Source organism: Rhopalosiphum maidis, chromosome 3, assembly GCF_003676215.2.
Source record: "Rhopalosiphum maidis isolate BTI-1 chromosome 3, ASM367621v3, whole genome shotgun sequence".
Taxonomy (NCBI): domain Eukaryota; kingdom Metazoa; phylum Arthropoda; class Insecta; order Hemiptera; family Aphididae; genus Rhopalosiphum; species Rhopalosiphum maidis.
In genome coordinates this window covers 66,152,445-66,174,866 of record NC_040879.1, presented here as the reverse complement: position 1 = coordinate 66,174,866, position 22,422 = coordinate 66,152,445, and the positions used below count along the sequence as shown (strand labels likewise).

Here is a 22,422-nt window from a genome sequence, read left to right as displayed (position 1 = left end):
TTGTCACTTAGACGGTCGGAAGCGTACGAGTGTTGCGGATCGTGTGCCGTCCGGCGGTATATATACGCGGCCGACTGGCGCCGGGGCCGCCGGACAAGAGTGGTGTGCCGCGAGTGTGCGAGTGTGCGGCCTTCCGAGCCGCCCGGGAACAATGACAAATCGCATTAATATAATATGATAAACGGCGATGATGTCACGCGCCGCAACCTTTTCGCGCCGTTTACGACGCCGTCACGAAGGGTCGTCTCGAAGCGCACGCACAATAGACGCCGGTGACGTAGTCGCACGCGACGCGCGCGCACAGTCGTTCGCCAGATATTATATCGGGTCGGGCGGCGGCGAGGAATCGGTTCGCTCTGAAAAGCGCGCCGACGGTCGGTACCGAGTTTGAGCCTTGAGCGGATCACCGCCGAGTCGCACCCACATTATGTCGTATTATTATTATTATTATTATTATTATTGTCGCGCGCCGCCGCTAAGTCTCCGGCAATTTCGCGCCACCGGACGAGACAAGCGGAAAAAAAGAAAACCAGTCACCGCAGACGACGATAACGTTTACACATCACAGTGACATTAAGTATATATATATATATATATATATATATATGTGTGTGTGTGTGTGTGTATAAAATAATACAAGTCGTCTCGAGGACTCTGCCGCCGTCTGTCAGTCACTATCACGAGCGACGACCTTCGGCGCCCGTCAAACAGCCACCTACTCCTCCCCAACCCCCCCGCCACCCGACACGTCATTCGCACGAGGATACTCGTAATACCGTAATATGCGCGTGTGTTCACGTCATATTAATGTTCTAATATGTTAGGTATCTGTAGGGGAACGCAAACTTTATAACAATACATTTTCGATTATCATTGAAAATTTATTAGCCCCAAGAAATCATGTCCGGACGCTTGTTTTCCACACGCATTTTTTCAGAAATTCCGTGTTCGCTTTTACTTTGGCATGATCAGTGTTTAACGCCAACGAATGTCTCGTTTGATTGTAGGCACACCCGCCCACTGCATTATTTCGTATCGATAAAATACATTAGAACAATCAATGTAAAACAATTGATTGATACATTTCTACGTTGAAGTTTTTTTCGGAGACATGGTTTATGCGGTTGTAGTTTTAGAATGGTTATTGGTCATATTTATACAGTTAAATTTTAAAAAAAGAAAAGTTTCTAAAATATGTGCCGGTTTGAATTCTTTAATTGTTATTTGTCATCATAATAATATAATATATTAATAGGGTATAGTATACACAGATAGTATTTCTATCTGTTGAGTGTTATAGGTAATAGGTATACATTACAAGGATTAAATGAATGTAAGAATAATTATTATACTAATGAATATTTCAGTACTTGACGTCCATTTCAAAGTTATATAGAAATCGAAAATTTCGGTTAATGATGTTCAACATTTAAAAACTCAAATTGATAATTTATATCAAAATAATAACCTATAGATAGATAAATTTGAAATTTGGAAAAAAAACTGAATTTGACAATTGTCAACGCTCAACGGGTATATAAAATATAACTATAATAATAATAATAATAATAATAATCGGTAAGAAATCAATAAGTTAGAAGTGCCTAATAACAAAAGTAATAAATACTTCATAGTTGTAATTCGTTTTTTTTATATAATACGAGTAGCTATACCGATTATTGGTACGATTAACAATCGTTTTGAGCCCAGATATGATGTATAACATACTGATATTATTAAGGAAATGCGAATATCGCCTATAATATGATTCTTTGATTGAAATGATAATTATACTGGTTCATATTAAAAGTTTTAAAACTTTGAATAATACGTATAATAGACCCCATTTCTATACATCCGTTATAATACTTTTGTACCTATAGTATTCTTATTAATAGGTATTTCGTGTATCATATCAAATATTTTACAACGTTAGGTTATATAAATATACAAATTTGTATATACAATACAATAAATAATATAATACATAATAGTCTCGTCTCACGTAATCAACAAATTGTTATATTTTCATTAAATTCTTCTGAACAATTTTGTTAAGGAAATCCACGATTATAATAATATAATATTGACAAAAACGGTTTTTATATATTTTTCTCTAAAAAAAAATATATTAAATTTCTACTTATTATTGTTATAAATTATCATAACTTATATAATAAATTAAACTAATAATTTAAAATACTTTGTGGTAGTACAGTCCACATGCATAAATACATAATCATAAAGTCGGTTCATTTTTGAGTTGACCTGTTATTCTATGATCGGTTTTTACATTCCTAATAAAACTAGTATAAATACAGAGGCAAATAGTCCATGTAACATTTTATCTATTTCGATAATATACTTAGCCTAATATTGAATTTTCGCTTGGGACGACTTTAGCTAGTTCAATTAAACCTTGTTTTCGACCTTGGCGTTAAACGAGTTGTTGGTTTAACCTTTGTAAAGTTAGTTAACTCGCGAGCAAACGCAGAGTGCACCTTATATCTTATGTACCGGTATGGAGAATACTATTTGAGTATAGCCGTGTCCCATTGTCCCGATTGATAGAAATTGGTCACTTTTGTCCAATAATTTTGTTTCAGTATTACGAAATTTATTCGGTTATTCGTAACGACGTGCCTGTACAATACGTATATATTAATTCATATTATTACTATTTTGGTCTATCTGTCTACGGACGAGTTATACCGGGACAGTGGGACACGCGTCGCATCTGCTATTTGTAATATTGGAATTCAATAATCGTTTTCATCATCAGAAGCATGTATTTTACGACGAGGTAAATGGTATAATGCACATCATTGCAGCCGTACGAGTACTAAAAGCTGTCTAAACATGAATCGCTGCTATACGTAGTATCGTATAATTTCGTAACTGCTCGGGCGAAAGCCGGCGGCGATCCGAATAAAAAATATCCGAACACGCCGTATAATATACGATATAATATTATTATATTAATAATATGTCAACGGTATTGTATTTTCAGACTGTTGTACAAACTGAACGTCAAGATAATGGATACGCTCGGCTCGATTTCGGCATCGTTTCTGTCGGGATTCTCCGTGTCGACCGCACGACTCGCGTACCTGGACATATGCGACGTTTGCACAACGCTGACGAGAGCGTTCCAAACGCAATTGTTCATCAACATCGTCGGCAACGTGTTCGGCGTCACGTTCATGATGCTCTCCGCGTTCAACACGCTCATGTCCGACGGCTCCAACACCATCCGAATCACGCTGTACTTTCTTTACGAGTCTCTCGTACGCACGCTGCAGATGTACTTCATCATCGACGCTTGCCATACGACCGTCGAACAGGTAACAACCGCGTATACAGTAGATTCTCGTTATGTCGAATCTCGGGGCGGTGGGGGGGGGCAGGGAAAAGTTCGAAATATCGAGTTTTATTAACATTAAAAAAAAAACTGAAAAATTTGGTAAATAATTTGAATGCTTAAAATTCGTAATTTAAATTCTTAAATTACTAATAATACATAATATTTTATATCTGCAATAAACTATAACAACAATGAATAAATTATTTTTTTTTTTTTTAAATCTGTTAGGTATCAAAATTTGTTTAATATTATTTTCCTTTTTTTTTTTAAGAATGTAAAAAATTAATTGTAAGAACGTATTTTAATTTACGCTTATTTTCCATTTTATTATATGTGTGTAATGTGTGTACGAATGACTACAAACGCGTGAAATCATAATCACTATACTGAATGTACTGCTTAATACTTTGTTTTTACCGTAATAAAAATATTATTTTTGTATATTCGAGATAACAAAAAACGATTAATTTTATTTCGAGTTATCGAGAGCAAAACGCTATTAAGTGTAATGGTCGTTTCAAGAGGATTTCGATGTAGTTCGTGATAGCGAAGTACGAAATAATAAGAGTCTACTTTATTATAATATATTATGACATAACTTTGCGACGAAACGATGACGCGTACAGGTCACGTAAAATCGATCGACTTATTTATTTGTACGCGAATCGCGTTGTTTTACGCAAACGACTCAATTACGATGTCATAATATTTGATTTATTAATTTATTGTTAAAATTATAACTTTGTGCCACATGTGCACGCATGTTGGATATAGGTATACTATGTTAATGTGCGTATAATAAATTATCATACCATAGTGTATAGTGTGTACACTGTATACGTTGGCGCCTATCGTTTTGTTTTTGGAGCTATTTCTACAGCTGTAAAACGTGAATTAAATAACAAATCAACTAAATTCGATCTCCACGTTCTATTAAACCATCTAAAAATAGTATACTAAATATACTAATATAACATCTATAGCCAATCGATTTAAAGTTAATTTTATATATACACGAGGAGAACATTTAATGTATATAAATCTAGTAAAAATATTGTATTAGTTTATAGTTGACTTTTATTAACAATATTGATGGCTAGAGAAAATAATAATATTAATATATTGTTTAGGCGAATTTCATTAATATCACATTTCAGAAGAAAATTAATGAATATAATGAAGTAAACCTCACAAAAAGAAAGGTATGCAATATCATAAATTACAATATACATATTATATACTTATTAATATTATTATTATAATATAATATACATGTAAATATTAAATCTTTTTTGTATCCTGCAGTAAGTTAGAAAATAAAATATTACCGTTCAAGAGTCTCTCATTTTCTAACGCAGTAACGTCTCACGCATTCTGGGGTTTTAATCGAGCTCAATACACTTTTTAAATTTTAAATTGTCAACCCATAGGTAGGAACTTATACCCTCCCAAAAAATACTCACAGTACCCTCCTACTAGATTTATTTTATGATATTAATTTGATCATTTTGTCAGTTTTGTGTATGAAATTTTAGCACTCCATAAAATTTAAAAAAGTCTTTGGCTATATGTTCATTGTAACCTAACCTATATGATTCCCCGATTATGTAATTTCATGCAAATTTCAGGCCTCTATTAACTAATTCTCTATTAAAATGGCCATGAAACTTCAGTTATATGTATACTACAATTTACTACAATATAATAATTATTGATGTTAAACCTTTCTTATAGCTGATGCCGGACTTAGGAATTATACAACCTTTACCAATAACAAAGTTTTTAGTTTAGGATACAAATCAATTATATAAACTCTTGAATTTTCAATATACTTGCGGTCTAGAGTCTAGACCTATTTGTGGTCATGCATAAATACACCACTGCAGCATAAACAGGACACAGCCTCTTTATACTACATTAAATATTCAAACTTGATTAAGTTTGCCTTAAGTTTAATCGTGTTGATTGATAGTTTATTAATAGCATTACGTTCTAAGAGAGGTTGTTAAAAACAAAAATAATGATAAGATTTTTTACCAACGATTTATTATATCACAACATATTTGAATATTGATTAGAAATTATAAACTGTTTACTAATTAATTATTTATTAATACTATCTGTTTTTAATCTACTCACTATTGATTTAGGTTGATTAAATATTTCGGTACACAATCTTATACAAACATGTATTGATTATCTATGCAAAATAACATTTTTACTACTTTCAGTAAAGAAAAAAAATTGCAGATATTTTTACTTAAAAGTAGAACTAATACTTTTTTATTTGTATAGGTACAATTATTCATTTTGGAGATGTTGGATCATAAAATAGAATTTGTTATTTATGGTTTCATATGTCTGGACTTTGAAATGTTTGTATCGGTATGTCATAATACATTCTAGCATTATAAAGAACTATTTATATGAAATTTAAAATATTATAATTTCAGATAATGGGTACCATAGCTACGTATTTTCTGATTTTGGTTCAATTAGGATCTTCACCAGATGTCTTGGTAAAACCGTTGAACACAACAATACCCATTGCAAATAATACAAAATTAAACTAAATTACTATTATCATATATTATTGTCTATTAAGTAGTACAATTCCATTAAAATTAATGTAATGTTTCTTTCAGTCATGGGATACAACTTGTTAGCTATTTCAAAATTTTGAATGACTTGTTATAGTAACTACAAAATAAAACAAGCATATTTATCATAATAGTCACTGGGTTGAATGATATTTTTAAATTTTAAAGCAATTTAACTTTAACAATGGCGCTAAGCTGTACACAGTTTGATTTTTCAAGTATGAAAATATATTATGTTAAATATAAATTAAAGCTTATACTCGTGAATGTTTGTCACAAATTTCTTAATAACTACAAAATAATAAAAATTGAATAACTGTATACTTATAATAAGAGTATAAGATTCACATTTATTGCTATATAAGTATATTATAATTTATATTTTATTAAAATTCTTTTTTCTATTAAATCACTTTTATAAACGCCTAAATAAATAGGTTTTCATATTTGTTTAACATTAACCTTAAGCCTAAAACTAAGAGTATAATAATAATAACAAGGTTTTTAGATATGCTTTTCCAGGTTCATTGTTGAAGGTCACAACTACTATGGCATTATTACGCTTGACGTCTGTCCTTTGGTTAAAAACATAGGAAACTGTCAAACAGTGTTTTTGATTTAACTACTGCAACCAAAAAAACTTTCAAATATAATATCACGATCGTGATTTGTAAATAAAGCAAAGACATATGAATAATATTGTTATAATCTTACCCATTCAAATGGATTCAGATTAAAGTATTATACCAATGTAAAATTAAACAATAAAGGTGTATTTACGTAGATACGATAGATCGTATAATATTTATATTATATTTTGTTTAGATATGGCACATCAGACATAATTTGATATACCTAGTTTATAAGTTATATGTTTATGTATTCAATTAATTAATAATTATAAAAAATGTACTATAGACTTCAATGTTGTTGTAGTTTTTTTTTTTAATAATTTTTAATTTCTAAAACCTACTTATACCTACTTCAAATTGTACCATACAATAGGTAAACTATTGAGACAAATAGATTTTAAGTTTGCGTAGTTGAAATCTGTTCGAATATTAAATTATTACAAAAAAATATTGAAAATGAACATACTTACCATTCATTTAGTATAATCGAATAAATAATTGAATATGAAACAATTTAATTTTAAATGTTTTTATTTAGTATAGATGCGTACAAACAATAATATAATTATAATCACTGTCAACTGAGTTTTAAAATTTACAGGAATACTGTTAAACGGTTACTCAAACATAGAATGAGTCGCTTACAATACAAAGATTAGTTGACTTTAAAACGCAATATATTTACCCGAAAAAGAGATAGAGTGTCCGTTTATTTAAAAATACATCGGCCTGTAGTACAGTTTTCTTTAAAATTTACAGTTAGAACAACTCATCTAAACATTTTTTTTAAGCTTATTTAAATACAAATGAATTCAAAATTGTGGTTTTTAATAATCAACACTTTTATATATAACTGTATATAACTTTATAAATAATCTGTAATAGTGAATATTATAACATATTATCATATTATAACTACTATAACTTATTATTATAATATATTTTACTATTTTTATAGTTGATGTTATTGTATAAAAAAATTGAGATCATCTGTAGATTATAATAACAACATCTGAAATAAAAAAATAGTTTAGACACACTTTTGGATTCCGGTTTTTAAATTTACAAAAAGAACCAAAATGTTTGTAAGTGATGAAAAATTAAAAAACTAATAATAAATTAAGAGAGCTTTTTTCCATTTTAATATTTGGCAACAGCGTCAGAGAGTTTAACTAGAACCACTAATAATTCCTAGTCGTTTCATTCAATTTTCAATATTTTTTTTCATTATTTCTTCACAGTTGTGTGTAATAGTTTTCACCTTTAATCATTAAAAATCAAATTTTATTGTATATAATTGTAAACCTATATTTTATACTTGGCCAAAACCACCAAAATTTAGATTTATTGGAATTTTTATAAAAAAAAGCATAAAACGTAATATTTTAGCGATTATTTATAAAAAAAAAAACGTCTTACTGTATAATTATTAACTTTAAATGAGGTTTATCTTCTTCTTCTTTTATAAGTTGTTAAATAGAGAACTTATTTTATAATATTGATGTTTCTAAATCAAAATATAAACGAGTAGTTTTTGAGTTACTTAACTTGAGTTTTTGATGTGAAACATCAAATGGCGTGGTACGGTAGTGAGACCGACTGTGACGTGGCGCCACGCCCCACTCGTGGCTTGTCAGCTCAATTCACCGAAGCTCGGCAAAAAATTGATAATAATAATAATTAAAAAAAAATAAATAACAATAATTATAATAATAATTTTTAACATTATTATAAAAAGAAAATTGTTGATGTTTCACATCTGCCAGGCGTCCCGCGACGGCTCAGTTTTTAAATAATTATTCTAACCAAAGTTAGAAGGTTCATGATAATTAATAAGTTGGAAGATAATTATTATTTTACCAAATCCTAGTATCTATATAGCACTTTGTTATAATGATAGAAATAATTTAAAAATTGAGTTTAAACATATTTTTAGTGAAAAGACAGTATTGAATATTAATGACAAAAACTTATCATCATCTGCGACAGTTTATTGTTTTTATTATTTTAGTTTGAATTTGCATAACATTATAAATACTTATATACAGATTTTACCAAAATCTATTGATTATAAAAATAGATAAAACGATAAAATATACATTATATTTACTACGTCATGTAATAACCTTATTAATGATGTATTTTTATTAAAGTATAAATGTTAATGAATTTTCATCTACAAAAGAGCCAAAGTATAAGTTTTAAAATAAATTATACATTTGAAAAGAAAGTTTTGGAATAATACTTTTATAGTAGAAAAAATCTAATGAAAATCATTAAAAGTATAAATTTTATCAAAAATTAATACTGGAAAGGATACAAAACATACCAGATAATGACCACTAAGTGGTGAAAAAGGCAAATTATTGGAAAAAACATTTTTAAAATCAAGATCTATCTACACTACTTAAAGATAAGAAAAATACAGATACCTAACCCTGCAGGTCTTACTATTAGGTAAGATTAGGCCGATTAGGGTCAGTTTTTTATGAATATAAAATATTATATATAGTATAATATACTGACAAAATCTAAGACATTTTTGTCAATCAAAATGATTGAAATATTTTTACTTGAAATTAAAATTGTACATTTGGTTTAATTAATTATTAGACTACGAGTGATGTAATAATTAATGTATTATTTTTACAGTGTGCGAGCTGCTATCTTGGTAGAATGCGTTGATTAAAGTTTTGTGTAATCTAATTTTTTGATTAAAATAATCGCTTAGTGATTACAAACTACATAAAAACAATGGAAAAATTCAAATGTTTTGCTATAACTTAATTAATCAAATATTTTGCTTACTTGGTATTAAGCGAGTATCCTGAAAAAATAATAAATATAAAAATGAAATGTGCATACAAATCCGAGCATATCAGTTTGTGGTATTTTATCACCAAATGTATTTTTTTTTTAATCAGTTGCTATAAATTTTAGTTTTTTTTTAGTTCATAAATTTCATGCGTCATGCCTATATTTATTAATTACCTACTAATTATACAGTTAGTAAACAATCTGTTTTAAACGTAAAAAAATGTATGTATATGCGACATAACGAAACGTGCGCAATTATAAAACATAAATTTATATTCGTTATGTAAATGCATTCAAAATAAACATTATGTTAATAAAAAAATATAGTTTATAAAGTAACACAAAAAAAAATCGCCAGTATAATATGTAATTCGTAAGAAATAAGTATAGAGTATATGATAATAGATCTGTAGCAAATCACCCAAATTAAAAATGTACTTTTACATTTCTGTATCTTAAATTAGTATCATTCTTAACTTAACAATAAGCAATATGTGCATAATCTCAAAATCTAAAACGTGAACTTTCTGTTTAAAATAAATAGATTATTTTCAACAACAAGAAAATAAATTAAACAGAATAACATACATGAAAGTGATTTTTATATAAGATAAAAGAATAATAATTTTTTAATAACGTACAATATTGTGATTATATAATATGAGTATAAAGCAAAAGGAAAAATTATCAAACAACAATTGTTAAAAATATCGGCCTTTTACATTAACCCAGGACTGATCCTGATATTTGACAAATCTCGTAGCCGTACATAAAAATCCGAACTACAAAAATATTAATCGGGATTTAAACAAACTATTTTATTTATCCTACGTTTAACGAAATCAATTAAATTCAAAGACAGACTGAAAGCCAGAGCCGAATTATTGGCCCATCGGGATGCCTGAAGGCTGCTATGGCCGCAAACGGTTTTTAATTTTGCCATAAATTGTCATGAATTTTTTTTTTTTACACACCGAACAAAATATCATTAGTTATTTTAATAATATAATATTGTCAACGGTTAACAACGTTTATATTGTCAACTGGAAAATATTTTATACAATTGGTCGTGTGAATTATAGAAATAACACTAAATATTATCAATCAGAATATATATATATTGTTATTGTCAAATAATGTCAATTGATTATAATCAAATTTACAATATTATTATCGTTTTTAATAATTATCATAATATTGACAATAATTCTTATTTGATCGATAAGAATCTAATACATTTTCAATGTCTATTCATTGATATGTGTCTATAGTACTCGTGTAGTTTATTTCGATTTTCGATGGTTATGTGAACAAGTTGTTTCCTGCTGTCTCAGTTTGTTTAGTTTGTCTCATTGTTTAGCGTGAACTCAAGTTAAATAACAAACTAAAAGGTAAATGAAAATGATATGTTTTATTTGTAAAATGATTGTTGGATATTTATTGCAAGCTCTAAATGTTCATTATAAAATCATTCATATGTTAAAACCGGATAGTGCTTAAACATGCTTAGAAAATAATTACTCTCAAACATTTAATTGCTTGTCTTCGTTTAAACGGCATTTTAATAGAAAGCACGTAACTTTTAATATTGTTACACAAAATGCACTAAATAATGACGTGTTAATGTCAAATGAAAATAATTTCAATAATCACATATAAACCCCCCACAGTGTGGAAGAACCCCAGCAAGAATTGATGATGAAACTCGAGGTATTTTTAACTTTGAAAATGCCACTAATTTAGTATATGAATCAACCGTTAAATTTATTATAAGTTTGTATAACAATAACAATTTTAATAAAAGTGATGTACATTACATCCAATCTGGTATAAAAGAAAATATTTTAATGCCTTTGGCTTCTATTCTTAAAAATACTGTTGAAAAAAATATTAAAGAACTAATATTACGAACAACTTTTAATGAAATTGAGAGCTTAATATTGGATCCTTTTACTTACTGTAGTACAGAATATCACTTAAATAATTGGTTGATGGAGAATAAATTGTTATAAAATTTTCATAAATGCATTTATTAATATTTATTATTTACTAATTTATCATATTATAATTATTTTAATTTCTGACACGGACTAATATATACTATATTTACTATCTAATACTAGTTATATTATATCTTAGTTCGTGATTTCTAACTTCTTATCATGGCTACGGTGATTATACGTGTATAATATGCCTACATATAATACCAACGTTGTAGCCGTGAATCGAGCTATGATAAAGAAATTATCTATAAGTTAACTATATTTTAAGTAGGACTAACAAATTGACAAAAAATAATAATAACGTGTAGATAAAAACATAAGTTTTTTTATATCATAAAAAATTGTATATTTAAGTTGTTATTTAATCTCAACATTTTATTTATTGAAATATATATATTTATGTTGAAATTAACTAAAAATTAAAAGAAAAGGAATTGGATTTAATAATCTTTGAAAAATCTTGGTGCTCTTGTTTTGGATAGTTTTTTTGAGTTAAAAAGAAAATGCATTACTTAATAAAGAACTCACATTAAATTGTTTTGCTACATTATTTATGTGCAAATTTTATTTTAATAAATATAAAAGTCAGTAAATAAAATTGTATTTGTGGGGGGGGGGATTGAACCACCTATTGCCTTAAGAAAACACTAGTACGTAATATTTGTTTATGTGTCGGTCTAAATAATTTTCCCGGGCCGAAAAATTCTGCCAATCTGTCCCTGCTGCAAGCCTATATTTTTAATGATATTTTACTATTTTACATTTATGTTTCTGTTAAGAAAAGGAATTTATATTATTATTATATCACTTATGGATATACGTGTAGTTTCCATTTTACTAAAGCATAATAATATGACAAATCTTACCTTAAAAAAAATTCATTTTACACTATTATTAATATTATAGGGGACATTATTAAAGGTATTGAAAGGTTTAATTGATATTTTAATTTTGAAACAAGTTATGATGAGTATTATACAATAAATAAAAAAATAATATTTATAGAGTCAATAAACTCTCTAATGTATTAAAAATATTTTATAGACCTAAATCCTGTTAGCGAAATATTGAAAATTCTAATCGTTATCATACAGAGACCCCCAAAAAATTACATTATAACAAAATCTTAATAACTGATAATTATTAACAAATATTATTAGTAATACACCACTAGGTAGACACATTAATATACTATAGTAAATATTTGATATCAGTGTAAAAAATATTATGCGTGTAAATAATTTTCCACTTTTTTTATAAAACTGTCGGTTAAATGTCTTATTACGATATAATAATAACATAAAGCTTCGTGATTCGAGGAATTCATACACACTAATTATACGATTTTTTACACATTTATACAGAATTTCCCCGCAAATCGCTATACAATTGTAGTACTTAAATTCAACCTCTCTAAAACGATCCATTTTCATTGAGTTTTTACAAACTGCACAAAATAAACTGAAATATTTAAAATGTATAATATTTATATAAACACTTAAAATAATTAGAAATTTAATTTCTATATTTAATAATTATACATTAATACAATTCAAAAATGTTCTTTTAAAGTTCATTAAACTTGATTTTTTTTTTTACCAACTTTTAGTTTTTAGTGTAATTTTTGGCGTTTTTCTATTTATAAATATAATTAATAATTATTCACCAAATAAACAGTTTGTTTTTCAATTTTTAATTTAAAATAAAAATTATATAAGTACTTGCAGTATTATACAGCGTGCGAAATTGCAAAACACATAGATACGTATACGTATTATTTACGTTGTATTATATAGCTTTCCAAATGAATACTATACCAATAAAAAAAAATTTAGATTATTTAATTAGAAACATATTATTGTCAGAATAAAGGTAATATAAATTAGCTAATTATAAAAATGATTTATATGGTTTAGGAATATAGTTAAATAAAAATAATATCTACATCAATATGTATGAATAAAGTATTAGGTTTTTAGCATACTACATACAATTCAAAATGTTCATTTACAGTTCTTTACTTTTAATTCTTATTATTCTTATCTTAGGAGTATGTATAGAATCTCAAAATACAAAAGGTGAGTTTCTGTTTAAATAGATAATTTTTAATATTATTCAATAAAAAAAAAAAAGATTAACCAAATGTTATCTTTAAAAGTTTTTTTTTTCAATTTACTTACTGCTATTATCTACTATAATTGGATTTAGTTGACTCTTTGTAAGAGTAACAATTTTCAAGTACTTTTTTAATAATCGATAAAAAATAAAAATAAATTAAGAAAAAAGAAAAAGTTTTTGATAAAAATTGATTCTTTAATTTGTTATAATTTCAAAAAACGAATAGCCGTAGAAACTTGAAATTTTCACAATATTTATATTATCAATATAATTTTCAAAATATTTTGACTCTTTTTAAGCTATTTATTTAGACAATTGATATTCCATACTTTTTTTTTTAATTGTTTTTGTTTTTTTTAATTTCAAATAAATATAGTTTAAAAGGTTTGAAATATTTAGTTTATGGTTCCTCATAAATTGTTATTAAAAAAAATAGAAAATAAAATTGAAAGCAATGACATTTTATATGCATTTGCAATTTGAATTCTAATAAATTTGATGAAAAATCGTGAAAATTAGCATATTATTTTACGGTTAATAATTTATAAAATATTGAATTTTTATAACCAGAACTTAAATATTAATGCCTATAAAAAATGAATACTAATAAATACAAACCTAAAAATATATATGCGCAATTTTTTTTTATAGATATTTTAATTTAAAATTTTAACGAAATTACATATTTTAAGTATAAATAATCATGTAAATTATTTTGTTATAATTCAAGAATATTATTCGTGAACACTTATAACTTTTACGTATATTATGGTTCTTAAACAATACGCAATTACATTTTAAAAGTAAATATACATTAATTTTAAAATATTTTCCATTTATATCATGAAGACACGGACCTATACATATAGTACTAGCACCAATAACATAACATATAAATATGATATTATATACTATTACAACTATTAATTAATAATAATATAATAATTTTAAAGTTTTGATAAAAATTAAATAAATATACCACAATATACTATTAGTAAAATAAATTACTTAAATAATACTGCCAAAATACATATCATTAAACGTGTTTTGAACACATTTTTTATAGACAATAGACCTTAATCCTGTATGGATATTGAATAATATAAAATAAAAAATACTTTCTATCAATTTATATACTTTACTTTTCAACATTTTTTTATGGATCCACTCACTTAACCATCTTAAATATCTGTGTTGTTTGAAATTTGATTCAAACTTTCCTGAATGGAAATATTTAAACATCCTAAACTAACACTGATTTGCTTATTACGTTTAGATTCTTAAATCTAAATACACCGTCTGTTGTATCCAATTATTTACAGTGTAAACTAAGTACAAGGTTAAAATTGCACACTCAAACCGAAATTTACAAAACATAATATTTTGTACTTTTTTTTTACAATTGAAGTTAAGTAATACAACTAGTACTATATCTAATATTTTATAGCTACCATATTATATAATATATTATATGTTTTGTAGTTTAAATATCTTTATCTGTGTCCTATGCATAAAAATTTCCTTGAACAATAAACGCACTTTTGAGTTCTTACTAACTCAAAAATATATTAACTGAGAAAGAAAAATCACTAAATCGTTTTCACCCGTTAATATTTAAGCCTGTTGCAGTACTTATATTTAATTATATTTTGGATTATATACATCGTCATATGCAAGAAATATTACATACAAAGTGATTCTTTTATCATAAAACACTCATTATTTCAAAAAGTATTCATGTTTTTGAAAACATTTTTTTAACATAGTTTCAAGTTGTTAAAAAACAACATTTTTACTAAAAAATTATATTTTTTTACTTTTTTACTTTTTTGAATGACAGCATAAAGTAATATAAGGATAAAAATATTTAAAAATATAATTTTTTAATAAAAACGTTGTTTTTAACCAATTTGAAACTATGTGAAAAAATATTTTCATAAACATGAATACCTTTTGAAATAATGAGTGTACAATGATAAAAGAATCACCTTGTATAATATGATTTTATTGTTTGGTTTTCAGGCCCTGGAATATCATCATGTTGTTATCATGGTGATCTGCAAACGGTTTGTGGTTTTCCGCCGGTACCAATTTCTAACGTACCATTAGAATGCACGTCCTTAGTATATGATGGGGCTTATATTAATTTATATCACTACGTTTGTGATAACATTACTAATGGCGATTTCGGTAATATAATATTATTTAATTTAATAAATACATAATATACAACGAAAAGGCAGAATTTAAAATGCTATTATTAAACTTAACTTAAGATATCAATTGTAAGAAACTTGGAAAATATATTATGTAGGTATAGGCCCCCATTACAGGTATTATAACCCATGGAAAAAAATGGTAAGCTTGAACACTTTAAAAACTAAATTGAATAAAAACAATTTTTTTAAATAATTGAATTTTTGATTTGAAAAACCGTCAATTTAAATTATTGAGTGAAAAAAAAATGCGCAAAATCGCACTGAAATTTATAAAATCATAGGATAATCATAAAAAAAATCATTGATTTAAATAAAAACATTGCTTATTGTCACTATTCAATATTGGTTCTGGAATCATAGTCATAGGTTTAAATAAATTCAAAAAAGTTTGGTTTATTCGAATAAAGTATTTTAAACAACTGTTGCTATTTAAAATTCAAGTTATATTGCGTGTACGAATAACTGAAATAATTATAAATATGAAAATTATCAAAAAAAGGGGAATTTTTGTATGTCTATCTTCTCTCTGAAACTCTATACCAATCCGATATCACCAAACTGACACTATTTAGCTCTTGTTGAAAATTTCAAGTTTTTACAAAACAAAGAAATAATTTCGGTCGAAAATTGGTTTTGTGTAAAAATTCCTGTTTTTTCTTAATTTTTATTTTTCCCGATTATTTTAAACACGAGGAATTAATTAACTAGATCCAATTGTCTACAATAAATCACTCTCAAAGTTTAAAATTAAAGCATTATAATTTATAACTGCCCTAAGAGGCGATGACAGAAAAAAATACACTCCATTGTAAAATTAATGCATTCATCGCTCCATATGATGTGATGCAATCATTCAATTAGACTCTAGATCAGTGGTCGACAACCGTTTTGGACTCTCAGGCCACATTCACGAATTAAAAAGAATTTGCGGGCCGGAAAAAAATAAAAATTTTATATTCTAAAATTATTTACTACGAAAAAAAAATACTGTCTAGAACATTAAAATAAAGGTATACTTAATATTAAATATTTTTAAACAACATATATTTGCGTGTTTAATATTTTTATAGAACAATTAGATAAGATTTTGGTGAGTGGTAAGTCTGCATATTTATACTTCGGTCATGCTTCTCAAAAAGAATGGAGTATAAAACTTGCTAATGAAACTTGCAATGGAGGAAACAACTCGAAAGAGGACATGAAAGGATTAAAGGTTTTCTTTGACAATCATCCAAATATCACTGGTCTTATTATTGGAAATTTAGAGTACACAGTAAGGACTAAGGACTTATTTATTTTTAATTTTTAAATCATAAAAAACATCTGATGTTAACATTTTTTTTGTATGTTATTCACTCCGAGACATGCAGGTACCTATCTAAATGTATATTTGATTTTACAATTAAGGTTAATTTTATAATTCTTAAAGAAGAAATCTTATAGACTCATATAATATACATAAAAATTTTAATTTTATTATTGATAACTAAAAAACGAATTTAAATGCTCTAAAAAACAAGAAAAATGCCTTAAAAAAAAATACAATTTAATACACTCATAAAAGAATTTTGAAATGCATTAAAAAATGCTCTTAAAATTACCTTTAAAATTGTAAAAATGTGATTAATTATAGAAATCTTTATTCTCAGGTACTAATTATTCATCTTCTAGTTTTCCAATCTTCTTTTTACTCTAAAAATTATTTTCAAAAAATGAATATACAATTTAGATTTATAAATTTGTTATTTTTTTACCTTGTATGTTTCAAAACAGCACTGTATAATCAGGTGCTGATTAATTTTTATCGAATTTTACTAATTCCTATTCAAAAATGATTTAAAAATATAAAAATGTCAAAAAAATGTGGAATAAAAGTTACATTTTATAATTTCTTAGTGTATGAAATAAACTTTGTGCTTGGAAAGCAATTATGTTTTTTTGGATTCAGAAAAAAATGCAATTCGCATTTAAATCCGTTCTCTAGTGAAATCATAAAAAGATAATAAAATTATATCTTTTTGTAAATTTAAAATTTAAATATTAGATAATTAACAAATTAAGCTATTAATGATTTTTAATAAATGTTATGTTTTATTCTTTATCTTTAATTTTATAATTCAAATCAATTAATAGAAAACATTTTAAGTGATCAATAGTTTAAAACGTTATGTAAAATAATTATCAAATATTTTTTGTAACCAATTTCGTTTATATTATAGTATTATTCCGAAGAATTTCCGACATATACAGAAAATTTAAAAATCTATCTCGAGACGATGAGATCAATTTTTCCAAAATTAATAATTGGTCTAGCTTTCAGAGGAGTGCTTCTAATAGATCAGTTTACCTACTCATCGTTAAAATGTACGTAACTATTTATATATATTGTATATTGTATAATGTATTGTTTAAAGTATAATAACGAGTAATGTGTATAAAAATTATAAATGTAATAATATAACTCATAAGCTTGTATATAGACTATTACAAAGTATATATTTTATCTATACAAATTAATTTTTTAATAAGATGATAATACTAAATATTATAATAATAAATGATGAAATAATACATTTTAGATTCTGAGGTAAAACGATATAGATTATATCGAGTGATTACTTTTACAATAAACATGCACCTATATAATATGGTAAATTACATATTTCAAATTTTAGTTCCTAGAGCTCGTTAATTATACAAAATGTCGTAATGCTTACAGAAAAGTTTCTAAAAGTGATTGATGCTTTCAATTGTTTGCTTTCAGGAAATTTAAAAGTGTAGTATTCGATTTTGCGATTTAGGACAAATGGACGTAGCCGCTTGGACGTGGCCATTTGGGCGTAGGGATAAAATTGGGGAAAAAATAAATATATAAATCAATAAATAAAATTAATAAGCCACTTATTTTTATTAACATAAGTCAAAAATTAATATAAAATAATTAAATATACAAATTGTTCATAATATAAAATAGTAAAATTAAAAATATATCTAAAACAAATGTTTTATTATAATATGTACGCCAAAAATTAAAATACAATGTCAAAAAAATTATTTATTGTTTAAAATATCTAAACAGTTTATAAATGTCAAACATAATCATTTATATTAATTATTTTTCTTATCTTATGTAATAATATTAAAAAATGATCAACATTTTGTTTTAATGCAGAGAAATATTTTGAGCGATTCCGCGTAAAAATGATATTTTAGTTCTAGTATCATACTTTGAATAATTTGTAAATTAGATTAATATATTTTGATGATGATCTATTATGATATTATTTATTTTCTTTTATATTTTTTTTACGTCCAAACGGCTACGTCACTGACATATTATACCAATAGGGATATATTCGTTTATTTTGGATTTATTGAAGTATGAGGTTCTATAAAGTCTTTGATTAAACACAGATTCAATTTTATGGCGGATTTTATGTTCATGGAGAATTCTTCAAAGGTTTTATTGACTTTGAAATATTTCGTAGTCTGAAATATTATATACTTACGTCTGGCGTAGTGGCGTGTGTTCTTTGGATGTTATTTTCTGTCATTAAATTGAAAATTATTCTGCTTGATTTGTTTTTATTATTTCTAAGGTCAAGTAACGATTTGGTGTGAGAAATAATGATGATTTTTCATTTGATGTGTCATCGTCTTTGGTGGTTTTTTTTTTGGGTAAATGGTAATCTAAATTTACTATCGGATTTCGGGGACAGCGAACTGTAGTAAACTTGATTCGAGAGGAGTTTTTTTTTATGACAAGCCAGAGGACTATGTATTTATTGAAAGATTTTAATTGAATTTAATGACATGTACGACTTATTTTGAGAATAATTGAATATGAATCAATTTTGGATGCGTGTAAATTAAATATTTAGCAAGCTTATCGTTCAAATACGGCAGTTGCGACTTTGCGAGTCATACAGTTTCGTGTTAATGTACTTTGAAACTAGTATACATACTAGATTTGCATCAGTGCAAAATAGATTTTTGATAATGTCATCAAGAACTAACAGTGGTTAAAGTGGTGGGAGACGGACGGGGGCGGAGTCCCCCTTCTTATTTACGTTAAGATTCCGCGTCCCCTTTAATTTAAGTTTCCAAAGTCCGAGGAGACGCTTAACAAGAAATGTATTGTAAATTTATGTTGCGTGTTAATTTTAATAATTTACTAATTAAATGGCTTACGCACACACACACATCGATAATCACCAAATTTAAACATATTTTATTTCGCGCGAATAATTTCCACGTTTCTGAAGATGAAGACGCGTGCGATAAGCGATAATAATCATAGTTTAATAGTGTCATAGAACGAGACGTGCTCTATGGTAGTGTGTAATCCATATTCACGCTGTGTCTAGTTATAGATACACCCGGTCGCTTGTGCAGATATCCTGATAACACGTAACGGGCTGTAGTGCTGTACGGAAAGATTAAATAATATTTATATAGCTTATGATAATATGTGATATAATAATTATAATTTAAACAAATTATTAAACTGAAAGAATACGAATAGTGATATTTATTATAAATTATTTGTATTTGTTTTTTTAATGAAATGTTTAAAACTAGAATGTTAATACATTTTTTTTAACATTTCAGATACTGTATAGCAATTTATTTTTTATTCAGCAGGCATTATATGTTTAAAATAATTTTTTTATTGAGAAAATATTATTTTACATACTATTAACATAAACTTTTTATGAACAAAGGTGCGTGAAAGAAAAAAATTATGGAAGTTTATACCTAATGTGTTTCTTAAAAAAGTTTGGTTAGATAAAAACTTTGGAAGAAGAACTCGGGAACGCTCCTCAATTTTGGTGACTTTGTCGCCCCTCAACATTTTTCCCACTTTAACCACTGAGAACTAATAAAACGGTTCGCGAGATTAACGTATGGCCACTACGGTGTCCCGCCGCTTACCGAAATACTGAATAATAATTATATAATATGGTATAACTAGTATAAGTCAGTATAATAGTTAATACAATGTTTAAATTGCAAAATTTAATTATCCTTCTATAATACTAATAGTAAAAAATCACTTTAATGGTTATATCAAAATACGTATTGTGAAATATATCTATATAGTGATAATATATAGGTACAGGCGATACATGATTAATGAGTACAACGAAATAAAATGCACCATGTATAAAAATATTGGTTCATTGTAATAAAATTAAAGTATATTAAATATTGAATATATGTAATATAAAAAATATGAAAAATTAATATATAATTAATTAGTTAAATATTTGTTTTAAATATTTTATAAAGGGTTGGATATTGGTGTAATAGCTTCTGTTACGGATTTTTTCCTTATTGATGCAGTGTTACTAAATGAGTGTACTAAGGACTTCATAACTACTGGATTATCTCCAAAAACGTCATCATTAACAATTTATACATTGGTATTTAAACATTATTATCAACCAACCACTGCTGATTTGGATCTTATAACCAATTATATTTTTCCAGGATAAATTAAAAGATGTCTTAATTCAAGGATCATTTCCAAAAGAAAAAACATATTTTAAATATATGATAAGTCCGAGATCATCCGACAATACAACTGAGGATTGTACTTTGACTCTTGAACAGGTATAAAAATTTAACATTTAATACTAATTAAATAACTTTTTAGCATGATTATACAACATTCTACAAAAGTTTATCTAATAGTAAAAAATTATATACGCGGAGAGGGGGCTAAAAATATTTTAAATTTATATGCATGTCTCACTTTTTTAATTATTTTCATTAATAGATACTTGTGATATACTTTAGCATGCTATAAACTTTAGACCAAAAAATGAAATAATTTTTTTATAATAATTGTTTTTTGTATTAATGATCATTACGACAACGTATTCTACGTATTTATACATGTATACTCAGACAAGGAAACTAGTCAACCCACTACACCCATCCTACTTCCAGACCCGACCAAATCAATTATATCCTATATTTTACCTAATTTTTACTTAAACATAAAAATTAACCCAGAGGCCTTTGCAGGTTACTCTCCAAGGTTACCTAATCCACCTCTCCCGTTTAACCACCATTGAGTGAATCCTTGAAAGATTTTTTTTTCCGAAAGTCCGTGAATCACAGCAACTGATATAACTTTTATTGAAATTTATAAAGTCATGTATAATTTATAAAAAGAATAGATTTAAAATACCAAAACATTTTTGAACATTTTTTATTTTTTTATTCGACCATTTTAACAAAAGTATATATTTATAGATGTGTTTAACGCCACAAAATTCATGTAATTGGTGTGTAGAAACCGAATCATCGTTAAATGAAAAAGTAATATTTTTTTTGTAAATAAATCTATTTAATGTACCAATATTTTAGAATTAAATATAAAAGAATAATATTTTCTCAGGGTAAATTTGCAAATGAAAATGGAGCGGGATTTATGGTTACTTTTATCGATATAAATGACCCTAATAACCACTGTGGCTGTGAAAAACCATATTCTTGGTTCTACGCTATACTCGATGGCTGGAATGGTGCTATAACAAAAGTTTGTGATTTATTAAAAAGAGATTAGAAAATAACATCAAAATCATACTTAGAACAATATCCAGAAACCAGAAGCATAACGATTTTAAAAGTAAAATAATTAAAATATAATAAACATTC

The 22,422-nt window shown here is 26.4% G+C and overlaps 1 protein-coding gene across 1 annotated transcript; it reads left to right on the top strand.

The window, feature by feature from the left end:
* The first annotated feature begins 3,038 nt into the window (after positions 1-3,038).
* Positions 3,039-22,330, top strand: LOC113558094. The gene is made up of 11 exons (XM_026963609.1): positions 3,039-3,344; positions 5,660-5,749; positions 5,818-5,883; positions 11,084-11,123; positions 15,557-15,724; positions 16,824-17,026; positions 17,973-18,117; positions 21,046-21,179; positions 21,247-21,369; positions 22,018-22,083; positions 22,163-22,330. The coding sequence occupies exons 1-11, from the start codon at positions 3,039-3,041 to the stop codon at positions 22,328-22,330; spliced, it is 1,509 nt and encodes a 502-aa protein (XP_026819410.1).
* Positions 22,331-22,422: the final 92 nt, after the last annotated feature.